The following is a 16,382-nucleotide window of genomic DNA, read 5'->3' on the forward strand; positions in this document are numbered from 1 at the left end:
CGTGGTGCATGAAAGCGTACAAAAGGTTCAGAGAGCTAGGCGATGATAGGGATCTAGATGAGTATACGGCTTGTAGGAAGGGACTTAAGAAAGAAATTAGGAGAGCCAGAAGGGTTCACGAGAAGGCCTTGGCAGGTAAGATTAAGGAGAACCCTAAGGCGTTCTATAAATATGTGAAGAGTAAAAGGATGAGATGTGAAGGAATAGGACCTATAAAAGGTGAAGGTGAGAAAGTCTGTACAGAACCGGAAGAAATAGCAGAGGTGCTTAATGAATATTTTACCTCGGTATTCACGGTGGAAAAAGACCTGGGTGGTTGTACTACAGGATTGAGGTGGACTGAAAAGATTGAGTATGTGGACATTAAGAAAGAGGATGTGTTGGAAATTTTGAATAGCGTCAAGATAGATAAGTCGCCGGGGCCGGATGGGATGTACCGCAGGTTACTGTGGGAGGCGAGGGAAGAGATTGCAGAGCCTCTGGTGATGATCTTTGCGTCCTCGATGGAGACGGGAGAGGTGCCGGAGGATTGGAGGATTGCGGATGTGGTTCCTATATTCAAGGAAGGGAATAGGGATAGCCCAGGAAATTACCGACCGATGAGTCTAACCTCAGTGGTTGGTAAGTTGATGGAGAAGATCCTGAGGGACAGGATTTATGAACATTTAGAGAAGTTTAGTACGCTCAAAAGTAGTCAGCACGGCTTTGTCAAAGGCAGATCGTGCCTTACGAGCCTGGTGGAGTTCTTTGAAAATGTGACTAAACACATTGACGAAGGAAAAGTGGTAGATGTGGTTTATATGGACTTCAGCAAGGCGTTCGATAAGGTCCCCCATGCAAGACTTCTCGAGAAAGTGAGAGGGCATGGGATCCAAGGGGCTGTTGCCTTGTGGATTCAGAACTGGCTTGCGTGCAGAAGGCAGAGAATGGTTGTAGATGGGTCTTTTTCTGAATGGAGGTCGGTCACCAGTGGAGTGCCCCAGGGATCTGTTCTGGGACCCTTGCTGTTTGTCATTTTCATAAATGACCTGGATGAGGAAGTGGAGGGATGGGTTGGTAAGTTTGCCGATGACACGAAGGTTGGTGGTGTTGTGGATAGGTTGGAGGGATGTCAGAAGCTGCAGCGTGACATAGATAGGATGCAAGACTGGGCGGAGAAGTGGCAGATGGACTTCAACCCGGATAAATGTGTAGTGGTCCATTTTGGCAGGTCAAATGGGATGAAGGAGTATAATATCAAGGGTAAGACTCTTAGCAGTGTAGAGGATCAGAAGGACCTTGGGGTCCGGGTCCATAGGCCACTTAAATCGGCCTCGCAGGTAGAGGAGGTGGTTAAGAAGGCGTATGGTGTGCTGGCCTTCATCAATCGAGGGATTGAGTTTAGGAGTCGGGAGATAATGATGCAGCTTTATAAGACCCTCGTCAGACCCCACTTGGAGTACTGTGCTCAGTTCTGGTCACCTCATTACAGGAGGGATGTGGAAATGATTGAAAGGGTGCAGAGAAGATTTACAAGGATGTTGCCTGGATTGGTTGGCATGCCTCATGAGGATAGGTTGAGGGAGCTCGGTCTTTTCTCCTTGGAGAGATGAAGGATGAGAGGTGACATGATAGAGGTGTACAGGATGTTCAGAGGTATAGATCGGGTGGATTCTCGGAGGCTTTTTCCCAGGGCTGAAATGGCTGCTACGAGAGGACACAGGTTTAAGGTGCTGGGGAGTAGGTACAGAGGAGATGTCAGGGGTAAGTTTTTCACTCAGAGGGTGGTGGGTGAGTGGAATCGGCTGCCATCAGTGGTGGTGGAGGCAAACTCGATAGGGTCTTTTCAGAGACTTCTGGATGAGTACATGGGACTTAATAGGATTGAGGGTTATAGGTAAGCCTATATATAAGCCTAGGTAGGTAGGGACATGACCGGTGCAACTTGTGGGCCGAAGGGCCTGTTTGTGCTGTATTTTTTCTATGTTCTATGTTCTATATCTGAAAGAAACATTACAAAACATTGCAAATTGTCCTAACAGTAAAGTGCAATGATATTCCATTGTCTCCACGTAGTTCTGAGAGATGCACTTTTGGAATGTGCCAGTCTTCAGCCTCTGACCGAGGATAATTCTTTGCACTGGAAGATCAACAAATTTCAGACAGACCAAAGAGCAGCTTTCACCGAGTTGATGTTCTTCCTGTAGCAGTTGATGTTTGTCTCGGCATCCCTGGAAACAGCCCCTAGAGCACAGAGTCCTACAACAACAGAATTTACAAAGCTGCTTGGGATGACCCTTGACAAATACACTTCATCTCTCTCCAGACCATCTTTGCAAAGGCACATTCCACAAGGAGATGTGCGACCTACCCCTCTGCAGCCGCTTCGAGGAGACTTCAGGCATGCATGAAGGATCTGACTGGGAATGCCCTCCTCACCACCAGGCAAGCTTGGTGCTTGGTTGAAAGTTCTGGTGATGAGACATTCTGCCAAGTGACTCTGACAGTCTGCTCGGGGAGCCATGCAACATGATCCACTATCTCCTTTTCCCTCAGGACCTCTAGGACATTACGTGGAGACCACTGCCTGATGGACTTGTGGTCAAAGGTTTTTTTCTGAACAAACTTTTCCATGAGGGACAGGTGATACGGCACAGTCCAATGTGGCAACATGGCCAGACCCATCCTTCACAACACCAGCAACAGGTAGAACCTCAGCCCTTAGTGTCACTTGGTGTTTGCATATCGCCTCTTCCCCACCTCCTTCATCAAGGCACGCAACTGAGCATGATGTAACCTTGGAGCACACATTTTCACCTGTGGCATCCTAATTCACTCATTTTCTTCTCAGACTGTCTTCCTCAAATAGTTCAAGCGTTTGCTCCAGCTATAATGTACCTTCCTGCAAAAGATACAGGCTGGCTTTAAGTAGTGTCAGCTGACTTATCTTGTACGAACTTGGACCCTTTGCTGATCGGTGCAGCACTCAACAATGCATTTAGTGCTGACTGCATGCAGCAATCATGCAGATGAGAAGGCAGCACAAAGTTGGTATGCTGCCTCCATCAGAATGAGTGCAGGTTAATCATTTATCATAATCCCAGGCCTACCTCCCACCTTTTGTCGGGGGCTGTTCAGTTTAACTCTGACACATTCTCTTGCCATGACCAGTGGGTCGATTTTCCTCCCACGCCTATCCTTGGACACCAGTGTCATTTGTAGCATGACTGTCATCTCCGGGTTGAGATTGTTTCACTCAACAAAATGAATGTGGGGCCTTGCTGTGGTTTTGATTTGCTTAATATTGATTGTACGTGGATCTGATCCTGACACACATGCAAGGTTTCCCCCCAGGTGATATTACAAGTCTGAGCCAGTTCATCATATCTAATTGTACAAGTTAGGTGGCAGATTTTAATACCTGTTTTCCCAGTATGCGGTGCAGTAATAGAAAGCTATTCACTGAAACCCTAGCTGACAAGTTTACTACTTTATCCTCAGCCATTGTAAAAGACATTTTTGGCTTTCATAGTGTATGTTTCTGATTATTGGAGACCTAGCAATGTCTCGGAATGTCTTCATTCTTTATGCCATGTGATGGGAAACTGTGGTTCGCCTTACCTCCTCCTCTCCTTCCGGCGTTGACACAAGCTCAAAAGTACACACATTCCCCTCATAGCTCTCCCAAGTGGTTGCAGTGTGTGCTTGGAGAGTAAGTGTTGGGCACTTTTTGACATACTCACACATGATCACTTTGAGGGGTAGAAACTGCACAAATAATCCCAATCATTCTTTCTCCACTTCCTTACTCAGGACACTAAAGCCAAGTCTACCATCAAAAGTCGGCTAACTTGGTTCAGCTCAGGAATCAAATTGAGACTAACCAAGTGAGCCTTCAGGATTATTGTGCTTTGACTTTCTTGTTGTTAATTCCCAGTTAAGTGGGGTACACCCACTTTATCAGGGCGGCACAGTTGTTAGCACCGTTGCTTCACAGCGCCAGGGGCTCGAGTTCAATTCCCGGCTTGGGTCACTGTCTGTGTGGAGTTGCACGTTCTCCCTGTGTCTGCGTGGGTTTCCTCCAGGTGCTCTGATTTCCTCCCAAACTCCAAAGATGTGTGAGTTAAGTTGATTGGTGTCAGGGGGATTAGAATGGTAAATCCGTGGGGTTACAGGGACAGGGCCTGGGTGGGATTGTTGTCGGTGTAGGCTTGATGGGCCGAATAGAATCGTTCTGCACTGTAGGGATTCTATGATCACTGCACTCATCTCTAAGTGGCCTCTGCAATGCCAACTCATCTTCTCAGCTGCAGCTTTCGTGACTTCGTAGAACAAAGAACAAAGAACAATACAGCACAGGAACAGGCCCTTCGGCCCTCCAAGCCCGCGCCGCTCCCCGATCCAGGAATGAATCCTGAATCCAGGATCCCCGCCCAATTTTCCAGCCTATCTACATACCAATATCCTATCCACCGAGCTGTCCCTCACAGCTACGATGCTTTGTTCATTACAACCTATTAACTCACCCCCACCCCCCCATTCCAGACCAAGTGATCTCCAGGGAGAGGCGAAAACCCAGAGTGAAAAACCCCAGGGCCAATATGGGGGAAAAAAATATGGGAAATTCCTCTCCGACCCCCTGAGGCGATCGAAACGAGTCCAGGAGATCACAATGGCCCTGATCGGAAAATGCTTCCCAACCCTAGTCATTTCCACTTCCACGAACACCATATGAATTCCCTGCCCCTGAGACAGGTTCCCAACTATCCGCAGTCTCGCTCTGTACTGGCACCAGCAAGATGATCATAGAATGAAGCCTTAAAACGAGAAACAAGGAACAATTAGCCCGCGCCGCTCCCTGGTCCAAACTAGACCACTCTTTTGTATCCCTCCATTCCCACTCCGTTCATATAGCTGTCTAGATAAGTCTTAAACGTTCCCAGTGTGTCCGCCTCCACCACCTTGCCCGGCAACACATTCCAAGCCCCCACGACCCTCTGTGTGAAATATGTCCTTCTGATATCTGTGTTAAACCTCCCCCCCTTCACCTTGAACCTATGACCCCTCGTGAACGTCACCACCGACCCGGGGAAAAGCTTCCCACCGTTCACCCTATCCATGCCTTTCATAATTTTATATGCCTCTATTAAGTCTCCCCTCATCCTCCGTCTTTCCAAGGAGAACAACCCCAGTTCCCCCAATCTCTCCTCATAACCAAGCCCCTCCATACCAGGCAACATCCTGGTAAACCTCCTCTGTACTCTCTCCAAAGCCTCCACGTCCTTCTGGTAGTGTGGCGACCAGAACTGGACGCAGTATTCCAAATGCGGCCGAACCAACGTTCTATACATCTGCAACATCAGACCCCAACTCTGATACTCTATGCCCCGTCCTATAAAGGCAAGCATGCCATATGCCTTCTTCACCACCGTCTCGACCTGTGACGTCACCTTCAAAGATCTGTGGACTTGCACACCCAGGTCCCTCTGCGTCTCTACACCCTTTATGGTTCTTCCATTTATCGTGTAGCTCCTCCCTACATTATTCCCACCAAAATGCATCACTTCGCATTTATCAGGATTGAACTCCATCTGCCATTTCCTTGCCCAAATTTCCAGCCTATCTATATCCTTCTGTAGCCTGACTATGTTCCTCACTGTCTGCAAGTCCTGCCAGTTTTGTGTCGTCCGCAAACTTACTGATCACCCCAGTTACTCCTTCTTCCAGATCATTTATATAAATCACAAACAGCAGAGGTCCCAATACAGAGCCCTGCGGTACACCACTAGTCACAGGCCTCCAGCCGGAAAAAGACCCTTCCACTACCACCCTCTGTCTTCTATGACCAAGCCAGTTCTCCACCCATCTAGCCACCTCCCCCTTTATCCCATGGGATCCAACCTTTTTCACTAGCCTACCATGAGGGACTTTGTCAAACGCTTTACTAAAGTCCATATAGACAACATCCACGGCCCTTCCTTCGTCAACCATTTTGGTCACTTCTTCAAAAAACACCACCAGGTTAGTGAGGCATGACCTCCCTCTCACAAAACCATGTTGACTATCGTTAATGAGTTTATTCCTTTCTAAATGCGCATACATCCTATCTTTAAGAATCTTCTCCAACAACTTCCCCACCACGGACGTCAAGCTCACCGGCCTATAATTACCCGGGTTATCCTTCCTACCCTTCTTAAATAACGGGACCACATTGGCTATCCTCCAATCCTCTGGGACCTCACCTGTGTCCAGTGACGAGACAAAGATTTGCGTCAGAGGCCCAACGATTTCACCTCTTGTCTCCCTGAGCAGCCTTGGATAGATTCCATCAGGCCCTGGGGATTTGTCAGTCTTTATATTCTCTAACAAACCTAACACTTCCTCCTTTGTAATGGAGATTTTCTCCAACGGTTCAACACTCCCCTCCGAGACACTCCCAGTCAACACATCCCTCTCCTTTGTGAATACCGACGCAAAGTATTCATTTAGGATCTCCCCTACCTCTTTGGGCTCCAAGCATAAGTCCCCACTTTTGTCCCTGAGAGGTCCGATTTTTTCCCTAACAACCCTTTTGTTCCTAACGTATGAATAAAATGCCTTGGGATTCTCCTTAATCCTGTCTGCCAAGAACATTTCGTGACCCCTTTTTGCTCTTCTAATTCCCCGTTTGAGTATTTTCCTACTTTCATTGTACTCCTCCAGAGCTCCCTCCGTTTTTAGCTGCTTGGACCTAACATACGCCTCTCTTTTCCTTTTGACCAGTCCCTCAATTTCCCTGGTTATCCACGGTTCTCTAATCCTACCCTTCCTATCCTTCTTTTTTACAGGCACATGCTTGTCCTGTAGCCCTAACAACCGTTCCTTAAAAGACTGCCACATACCAGATGTGGATTTACCCTCAAACAGCCTCTCCCAATCAAGAGCTGCCAATTTCTGCCTGATCCCAATAAAGTTAGCCTTCCCCCAATCCAACACCTTACCCTTGGGACACCACTCATCCTTTTCCATCACTATCCTAAAGCTAACAGAATTGTGGTCACTATTTGCCACATGTTCCCCAACCAAAACTTTGAAGACCTTAGAAGCAGGAAAGGATAAGATAAAATGGAAAATCAACAAAAAAAATAGATTATCAACAGAACAAGACCTTTCCAGAGCAAGTCTAGATGTTGATATCAAATTATGATCATAATTTTTTTCCAATTATTTTCAAGAAGGTTGCTGATTGATTTCATGTAACATTGCACACGAGAGCAGCAGATGGGTAAAAGGAAAGGGCAGCGGAGAGGAGAATAATGGAGAGAGGATGAGAGAAGGGCGGGGAAACAGGAGAGGAATGAATAGAGTGAGAATGGGGAGGAGACTGGGACAGGCAGAAGAGCAAGTGGGAAAGGAAGAAAAAGAGGAGACAGAGGCGGGATGGAGAGGAAAAATGTTGGAGGGCAGGGTGAGGAGAGATAGAAGGGCAGGATACAGTGACTTGGTCGGATGATCAACAGAAATAGAGTAGTGGTGAGGGAGGAGTAGAATAGACAGGAAGAAGGGAGGGAAGGACAAGAATGGACTTTAAAGGGGATAGAGGGAATGGAAGGTAAGAAATGTGAATAGGAGTATTGGAGGGGAGAGGAAGGAAAGGGTGGAAGACCAGATGGGGAGAGAGAAAGGTGAGAATGAGACAGGAGGGGAAAGGAAGCAAGGGTAGTGACTGCTCACTATTTCAATATGTAACAGATATCGTGGCTATAGCAATGTGGATACTGCTGTCACCATGTTGGTGGGACTAACTGTTTTTACTTTCCCTCATTCAGTTTGACAAGTGGACTGATTCACAGCGTCGCAAGATTCTTCTCCATCTGTTTGAAAGGTGTTCTGCCTCTCAGTTGAAGTTCTGTGAGCAACATTTGCGTAGCAGAGTTCCTGCAGAAGCTCTGGATTTCACATGTTTCCTTCCCAGAGTGCTGGCTTTGTACATATTCTCCTTCTTGGATCCAAGAAGCCTTTGCCGCTGCGCACAGGTAACATTAGTCAGAGGTTTAATGTGGTGCTTTCACAAACAGATAGAGAAACTGTCGTTGGTTCCTTGCAGCAGTCACACTAGTGTTAGGAAATAGATGCAGTTTTAAGTAATTTATAATTTTTTTGCTAATAGGAATAAGATATAGCCTTAGGTAAGCTTGATTTGTATATCTGTATTTGTATTTTAAGAAAGGGTTAAGAACTTCAGTTTAGTTTCACTTTAAACTTTGCCTGCATTGTAATGAGCTTTTATGACCCAAAAGAAAAGGTATAAAAAACTGGGCTGTTGCCTAGTAACAGAGAGGCCACAGAGGAACAGAAAGCAGTTAGAGTCCAGTTGGAACAAGGTAATCCAGAAGCAAGGAGCTTTTCACAGAAACTGCTGTAACAGGGATGAAGAGAGGCCGCAGAAAGCAGGCCACCAAACTAAAGAACACAAAACTCCCAGTAACCAGGGAATGGGTCAGAAGAGAATTCCAGGGAGACAGCAAAGTCAAGGAACAAGGACAGGAATTTGGGAAACAGGAAGTTACTAGAGACGCTCCAAGTTACAAAGGGCAAAGCTGCAGAAAGGAGACGGAAAGTGAAATGGGCTTGCAAGAAGCCAGACATCCAAGGCGACCTGTGAAGCAGTGGTGTTCTGTTAGCATGTCTGGCTATCTGAGAGATTGCGCGGTAGTTTGAATACATATGGCGATCCAGGGCAGATGAATATTGGAAGATGAGGTTGAAACTCATGAGGTGGATCCTGGCGAAGACATTTGAGAGAAAGAGTTTGTTTGGGTGAAAATTCCAAGGCGTGTTCTTCGAGAGCAGAGATTGGAAGCCCTCGTGAAAGACAGAGTTGCAGTGAAACCAGCTGGTTCACAATGTGACAAGCAAATGGGGGAATTGCTGAGAAATCCATAGAAGTTCTTTTGGGTGGCATCTGCCTCTTGCTTTCAGAGAGTTGTGTATCTGCAAACGATGTGTAGATTTGGTGGATTAGCCATGGTAAATGCACCGGGTTATGGGGATAGGGCCGGGGTAAGATGCTCTTTCGGAGAGTTTGTGCAGGCTTGATGGGCTGAATGGCCTCCTTCTGCACTGTAGGGATTCTATGGATAACAATGAACACTTGGCAAACAGAAGCTGTAAATTCAGAACTCTCATCCAACTTGTTTGGATGTGGCTGGTACTGGTAAGGCCCGCATTCTTCACAACTTTACACAGTCCTCTCACCACCTCAGAATGTCCTACAGTGTTTCACAGCCAATTAATTACTTTTGAAGTGTAGTCGCTATTGTAATGTAACAAAATCTGGCAAGGTCCCACAGGCCCCACACACACAGCAATGAATTAATCATCTGTTTTACATTGTTAGTTGAGGGATAAATATTGGTAAGGACATCCGCTTTTCTTTGAACTGTTGGCTTGAGAGAGCTTTAATTTCTCATCTGAAAAACCTCCAACAGTGCAGCACTCCCTCAGTACTGGACTGGGAGTGTCAGCCCAAGTTTCTGGAATGGGATTCAAACCGCAAACGTTTTGCACAGAGGAGAAGGAACTGAGTCAAGGCTGGTTCTGTTCTGTTACTGTGACAATCCTTGAAGATAATGTTAGTGTAGTGCAGAGAGGCAACTGATGTACTGGGACTCGAGCACTGTCTTATGGAAATGTTTAATATGGTATGGACAGCTTTTCACTGCTTTCATACAAATGAACACACAGATTTACACATGTACATTGTTGCTTCTGGACATTTTCTCTTCCACCTTCTTCCATTGGGGAAAAGATACAAAAGTCTGAGGTCACGTACCAACTGACTCAAGATCAGCTTCTTACCTGCTGCCATCAGACTTCTGAATGGACCTACCTCGCATTAAGTTGTTTCTCTACACCTTAGCTACGACTGTAACACTACATTCTGCACTCTCTCGTTTCCTTCTCTATGAACGGTATGCTTTGTCTGTATAGCATGCAAGAACAATATACTTGTATACTAATACATGTGACAATAATGAATCAAATCAAATCTCACTAAAAATGAGCTGTGTCCCTTCTGCTGCACACTAGGTGAGCTGGCATTGGAAGGATTTGGCGGAATTGGACCAACTTTGGATGCCAAAATGCCTGAGATTGGGGTGGTACATCAGCTTCACACCAACGCTCTATGAGCAAAGAATCTGGAAGAGGCACTACATTGAGATGGTGAAGGAACTGAATGTCACCAAACCAACGGTTAGTAGCACATCCCAATGCACATCAAAGTTCACTTATTAATTTGATCGCTGTAATTATCCTATGAGTACCTGGGAAAAGTTGTAGAGCTGTTTCCAAGGAATGATCAACTGTTACATAAAGTTGCCATAGCCCCAGATGACCATAGGCTGCTCTCTCAACAAAGAACAAAGAAAATTACAGCATAGGAACAGGTCCTTCCGCCCTCCAAACCTGCACTGACCATGCTGTCTGTCTGAACTATAACCCCCTCCCTTCCGGGGACCATACCCCTCTATTCCCATCTATTCGTGTATTTGTCAAGGCACCCCTTAAAAATAACCCAATCTCCTTTGAGGGATCAGCACACCTCAAGTGAGGGGCAAGGTTGGGAAGGCAAACTTTCAGGAATAATCCAGCCGGTACGGGAAATGAACCCGTGCCATTGGCATCACTCTGCAACATTAACCAGCTGTCCAGCCAACTGAGCTAACTGACTCCCCAATACTGTTACAGGCCTATTAAGCAAATATAAATATGAATGAATTTAAAAATATGCCTGTCATGTATTATAAGCACTTATCAGAATGAATGTATTATGCATTATTTTGTAGAACAATTAGTTCTCATTTTTAAATGGAAGTGTTTGATGCTGTTTGATCCCCAGACCAGGCACTCTTTGTTTTTGCTGCATTTATAAATTAGCAATATGTTTAAAGTGGAAAATTGTGAAAGCTGCGTCACGAGTGTTCCTTTGTCTTAGCTCGAGGATCAGCTGGCAAATCATGACACATACCTCAGGAGTATTGTATATTAATTTCAGTTTTAAATTGGTCCAGTTAACTGATTGAACTCCCAGTCACAAGGGGTACACACATAAAAAACTGAACAGGACATAATTCTAAGAAGCTTGTGAAGCTCTACGCTGGTTTAAGGTTGTTTACACCTGTGGAATCTTTATGGGCGATATTTGTTGGCTTAGTGTCGCTTCTGGCAGTGCTGTTTTGGGATCAGTTAGCTCAGTTGGCTAGTGTGCAATGCAGAATGATGCTAATGGTATGGGTTCAGTCCCTATACCGGCTGCGGTAGCGATAGGCCTCACACTTTCTAAATAAAATTGCTGCTGTAAAGTAACCTCAGACCCATACTGTTTTATTTCTAATCCAATATATTTAAATGTGCCATTAGCCTGACTCCCAACCTTAAAATCTGTTCTAATCTTGACAGTAACTTTGTTTTGAAACTCACTAATGCCACCCTATAGCAAATCGTCAAAGTGCATCATGCCCACAGGTTTCCCACCATGATATCAATAAAACTTGGCAGGATCTAACTTCAGTTGGAGACAAACCAACTTTAATGACATTGATCGCAGTGAAAAGTACCACCCTCTGGAACCATATACACACTTATTCAGCTTCTGCCTCTGGTTCCTCCTTTGGAACTTTAAGAAACACGTCCCTCTACAGGTGATCACAGCAGAAATGTTTTTTATTTATCAACTTACATTATCATGAAAACATTGCCGAAAAGACCAGAAAAAAATTCAAAATTACCTTACCTACTATGGGTTAGTCCACTTTGACTTCTTTCCCTGTTAAGCATTCTTCAAATCCCCGGGCCTTCTGAGTTCCATCCAGTAGGACCTTTTCCTGCAGACCCACCAACATGACAAAGCTGTGACAATGCTGGCTGAGCCCTATTTGCAACTTCTGAATATACACCAAGCTCCCTCCAACTCTCCAACTCCCTCTAATTAGCTTCTTGTATAGCTTAATCCCCTAACATGTTAGCCTTTCAATCATGAGGACCCTGATTCTGCTATGTTATTGTGATGGTTCATCATTCTCCACTCTATTATATCCAGTCAAACTGTGACTCCTTCTCTGATTGAAGTCTTTCCAGGCTCCTACTATTAGATCCCCTGTAATATCTGTCTGTGGCCCTATCCTCCACATGTGAATGTTTCCTCACTCGGGATTCATCACTACAACTTGGGCTATGCTTCCTTATTTTACATTCTGGTACTTGGTGCGCCCAGCCCATGGCCTTCATGACTTGTCCATCATCCTGGACATTCAGCCAATTCTTGTATTTTTCAATCATCCTGTCCCATTATTGTTGCATCCCCCCAGGTATGCGATCCTTCTGGACGATATGATACCTGGGAACCCACTTTGGGCAGCTGACCTCGATAAAATAGTCCCTTCCTATGTATCAGAAGCAAATTTTCTACCGATGTCTAACACCGGATCTGCCATATCTTGTCCCTGTGGCTCTACCCCATTAAATATATGAATATGCGATGTGCATAATTCTTCATCATCTTCTATCACAATGTTGGTATTCACAAATTCATAATTCATTCCGATGCTCTGTGTGGAATGGGTTTTTATTGTCTGATTCCCATGTTGAATAATCCCACTTTTCCCTTCATGTCCTTTGACTTTATCTGGACCTTTCTGTTCCCTTTGCCCCTCTTACAATAAACCGGATTACCAAAGTAAATCCTACCTCAGATGATCTTATGTGGTGCCACACTGCTCTCCTAATTCTATCCAAAAGAATTGGGTATATTTTTGCTACACCTTTTGTAGATATGGCAATTAGATTTAGTCTGCTTGCGGTAATAAATGGCAAGGACAAACAGACCATTGTCGGCCGGGTCGTGGAGAAATGGGTGGGAACAGGATTAGGAAAGGATCGTGGAAGAGAATTTGCAAATAGTGAAATTGGGACATGTCTGAATGTAATAGTCATGAATTCTGTGGCTGAGAACCCATTCAGCAGTGGCTTGTGTGAGAGGAACTGATGAAATGTCGCATAAGATACTGGCTGACCAACCGGATTGCAAAAGGTGCTGGTATGGGCAGTACATGTAAAAAGTGCTAATGATAGGGGAGTATAATCCATGTCAGCCGGTGAATAGTAGAAATCAGCTTTGTCTGACTCTATGTTCTTGGGAAGGTCATGGAGAAGTTTTTACTCGACTTCCTCCTCTTTCCAACATCAAAATGAACAAGCCCTGGGACTGATTCCACAAGCATGTCTAACATTCAACATTTCGCCTGTTTCTAGATTCCACCTAGAGATGAATTTATTGTGGTGGATGTCCATCCATTAGCAAAGGATCCTGCGGACCAGAAGCAGCTCAAAACAGCAGCAGCGCGATCCCTGCCTGGGAAAGTGCGGCTGGAGCTCCCTCCCTGGCGTGGCTCAGACCGACATCCAACAGACACCGTGCGCTTCAACTACCTGGACAACTGTGACCCCATTGACGAAGCGTAAGGAGGTTTTGGCTAACCAACAGGGAAGGGAGCAACCATTACGTGAGAGGGACATTTTTGCTGTTCCAACTCAAGAGTGATCTCTGGCTGTTGCCAGGCGTTCATGGATTTAAGAGTCTCCCATCACTCCCCAGGGAGCCAGATTGAAAAGGGTCACTGAGTCTCCACTCCCTTTACCTTGTTCTGTGAGGTCTGCAACTTTCACTGAGGAGGAAGGCAAAGGGCCAGCCAAAGACACCTAACTGGGATATTCCCAGCTTTATTGCCTGTGTTTCTGAAGGTTTACCTGAAGGATACGTAGAGGAATGGGGTTTCACGAAGAAGCAACAACAGCCTCCTCCTACTCTCCTTCACATAGGGCCTGAAGAGTTTGTCACAGGCTCCAACTCCTGGTTCCTTCCCATGGGGCTGGTGTGAGAGTGGGGGTGGTGCTGTGACATTCAGATAGCAAGCCAAGAAAGGAAAATGTATTTTCTTTTCCCATCAGTTTATGAGGTTGGTGATCTTCTGGCTTCCACACTATGGCCAGTGTCCATCGCCACCTCTGCTTCTCTGCCTCTGAATCAAGAATAGGCCGCTGCTAGGAGGAGTTGTGGGGGGTTAATAAAAGTAAAAAATTTAAATAAAAGTTTTCATGGCACAGTGGCACAGTGGTTAGCAATGCTGCTTCACAGCGCTAGGGACGCGGGTTCCATTCCCGGCTCGGGTCACTGTCTGTGAGGAGTTTGCACATTCTCCCCGTGTCTGCGTGGGTTTCCTCCGGGTGCTCTGGTTTCTTCCCACAGTCCAAAGGTGTGCAGGTTAGGTGGATTGGCCATGCTAAATTGACCCTTAGTGTCAGGGGTCTAGCTAGGGTAAATACATGGGGTTATGGGGATAGGGCCTGGGTGGGATTGTGGTTGGTGCAGACTCAATGGGCCAAATGGCCTCCTTCTGCACTGTAGGATTCTATGATTCTAAAATTAATTCACATTTCTATTAAAGTAATAAATAACTTCATTTTAGGTTCAATTATACAGAGTACCCCAAATTAAAAGACTGAAAAACTAACAATTTTATGTATAAAATGATCTTTTATCATATAATTTAATTTATTTATAGTTAAATTAATTGGCCTGACTGTCAAAAACATGAATGGATTTTGAGCAGACAGAATAGGCTGTTTCATTTTTCTATCCGGTGTCTGCTTTGATGTTTGGCATAAGTTAACAGAGCTTGTTGTTCATTGGAATTGGTCACATAGCAATAAATATCCTCCACGTAACTTCCCTACAGGTAATGGATTGGCCCTGCACCTCTTTCATCTGCTCTTCTGCATTGCTGCCTATTTATTCTGCAACTTTAATATTTAACTAACATGTCTTTAACATGTATTATCCTTGTTTTTGAATGCGAGCTGCTTTATTTTCCCAGGAGAAAGAAGGAAGTCGGAGCCCCCGCTGCTCTTGGCCGACAGGCTCGTGAAAGAAAGAAGCATCCATCAGCAAACTACAAAATGAGGAAAGCAAAATCATTGGTAGGCTCGCTAGTACTGGCTTTCTCGCTTTCCTTTAGGAACTTTGAGGAGGGTAAATTTGGTCTTTAGAGAAAGAACAAAGTGGCCCGTGGTGAAGTAGCAACCCACTATTCCATTGATTTCAGTGGAAAGGAAATGGGGCACAGGGTGATACAGGCGTCCAGTTCTGGCTATTGGCTTTACCCCATTTTTGGCAGAGGCCAGTTTTACTCTCTTGGTTTCCTTCCTAATGATATCTATTTCACTGTCACTTTTGCTAAATTCTTAAGCAGAATCAGAGTTAACTATTTGCATGTTATTGATGAGATTCCTGTATTTAGATTTTCATTGCCAGTTGATTAAGGATGAGTTCCTATAGTTTTCAGTGGATGATGGGACCCTATTTTCAGAGCTGCACTGATTGCACTGGCTCCTTCCACAGCGAACACATGTATTTGTCTACCCAACAGCTTGCAATTGCAAATGTTGCCTGCTTGGAAGTGACCAAAGGGCCTTCATAGGAGGCAGCCCTTCAGGCAAGAATAACTTTCCTGCATCACGACCCAGGCACTAATTCCTAGAGCTATTCCCCAGGGTGTGAAAATAATATTGAGGTTACACCCAAAATGAAAGCACCAGTTCCTCTTTTAGCCACAGTTTGTGGAGTCTCAAGGCTTCACAAGTTTCGTTGTCGCTGTCTGAGCAAAAAGAGGAACTGAAGTCTACCAGTACAGGTGAGACTGATCATTCGGTCTAATGAATTCATCTTTCCATTTTGACCTGCAATTCCACCACCACATCATCCAACTACTCCTTCATTGATTCTAGTGTTTGTAGCCATGACTATAGCTGAAAAACCATCCCAGTTAGTGCTCTTTACTTGTAGTCACAGTTAAACACAATCCATCTTTTCTAGTCTATTCGGTCTCTTACATGCCTGTACCTGCCTCCCTCATTCTTTTAATAAGAACATAACAACTAGGAGCAGGAGTAGGCCATCTGGCCCCTTGAGCCTGCTCCACCATTCAATAAGATCATGGCTGATCTTTTCGTGGACTCAACGCCACTTACCTGCCCGCTCACCATAACCCTTAATTCCTTTACTGTTCAAAAATTTATCTATCCTTGCCTTAAAAACATTCAATGAGATAGCCTCAAGTGCTTCACTGGGCAGGGAGTTCCACAGATTCACAACCCTTTGTGTGAAGAAGTTCAACCTCAACTCAGTCCTAAAATCTGCTCCCCCTTATTTTGCGACCATGCCCCCTAGTTCTAGTTTCACCCGCCAGTGGAAACAACTTCCTTGCTTCTATCTTATCTATTCCCTTCATAATCTGATATGTTTCTATAAGATCTCCCCTCATTCTTCTGAATTCCAATGAGAATAGCCCCAGTCTACTCAGTCT

At 45.2% G+C, this 16,382-nt stretch overlaps 1 protein-coding gene across 1 annotated transcript in view; it reads left to right on the top strand.

The window, feature by feature from the left end:
* fbxo16 (F-box protein 16) overlaps window positions 1–16,382 on the top strand; it is a 47,293-nt gene that overhangs the window by 18,748 nt on the left and 12,163 nt on the right. Inside the window, exons 4-7 of the mRNA XM_078213776.1 lie at window positions 7,788–7,994; window positions 10,051–10,215; window positions 13,273–13,478; window positions 14,895–14,997. Coding sequence (XP_078069902.1) covers window positions 7,788–7,994; window positions 10,051–10,215; window positions 13,273–13,478; window positions 14,895–14,997 — 681 coding nt within the window. The remainder of the gene's footprint in view (window positions 1–7,787; window positions 7,995–10,050; window positions 10,216–13,272; window positions 13,479–14,894; window positions 14,998–16,382) is intronic.

Source organism: Mustelus asterias, chromosome 5, assembly GCF_964213995.1.
Source record: "Mustelus asterias chromosome 5, sMusAst1.hap1.1, whole genome shotgun sequence".
NCBI lineage: Eukaryota > Metazoa > Chordata > Chondrichthyes > Carcharhiniformes > Triakidae > Mustelus > Mustelus asterias.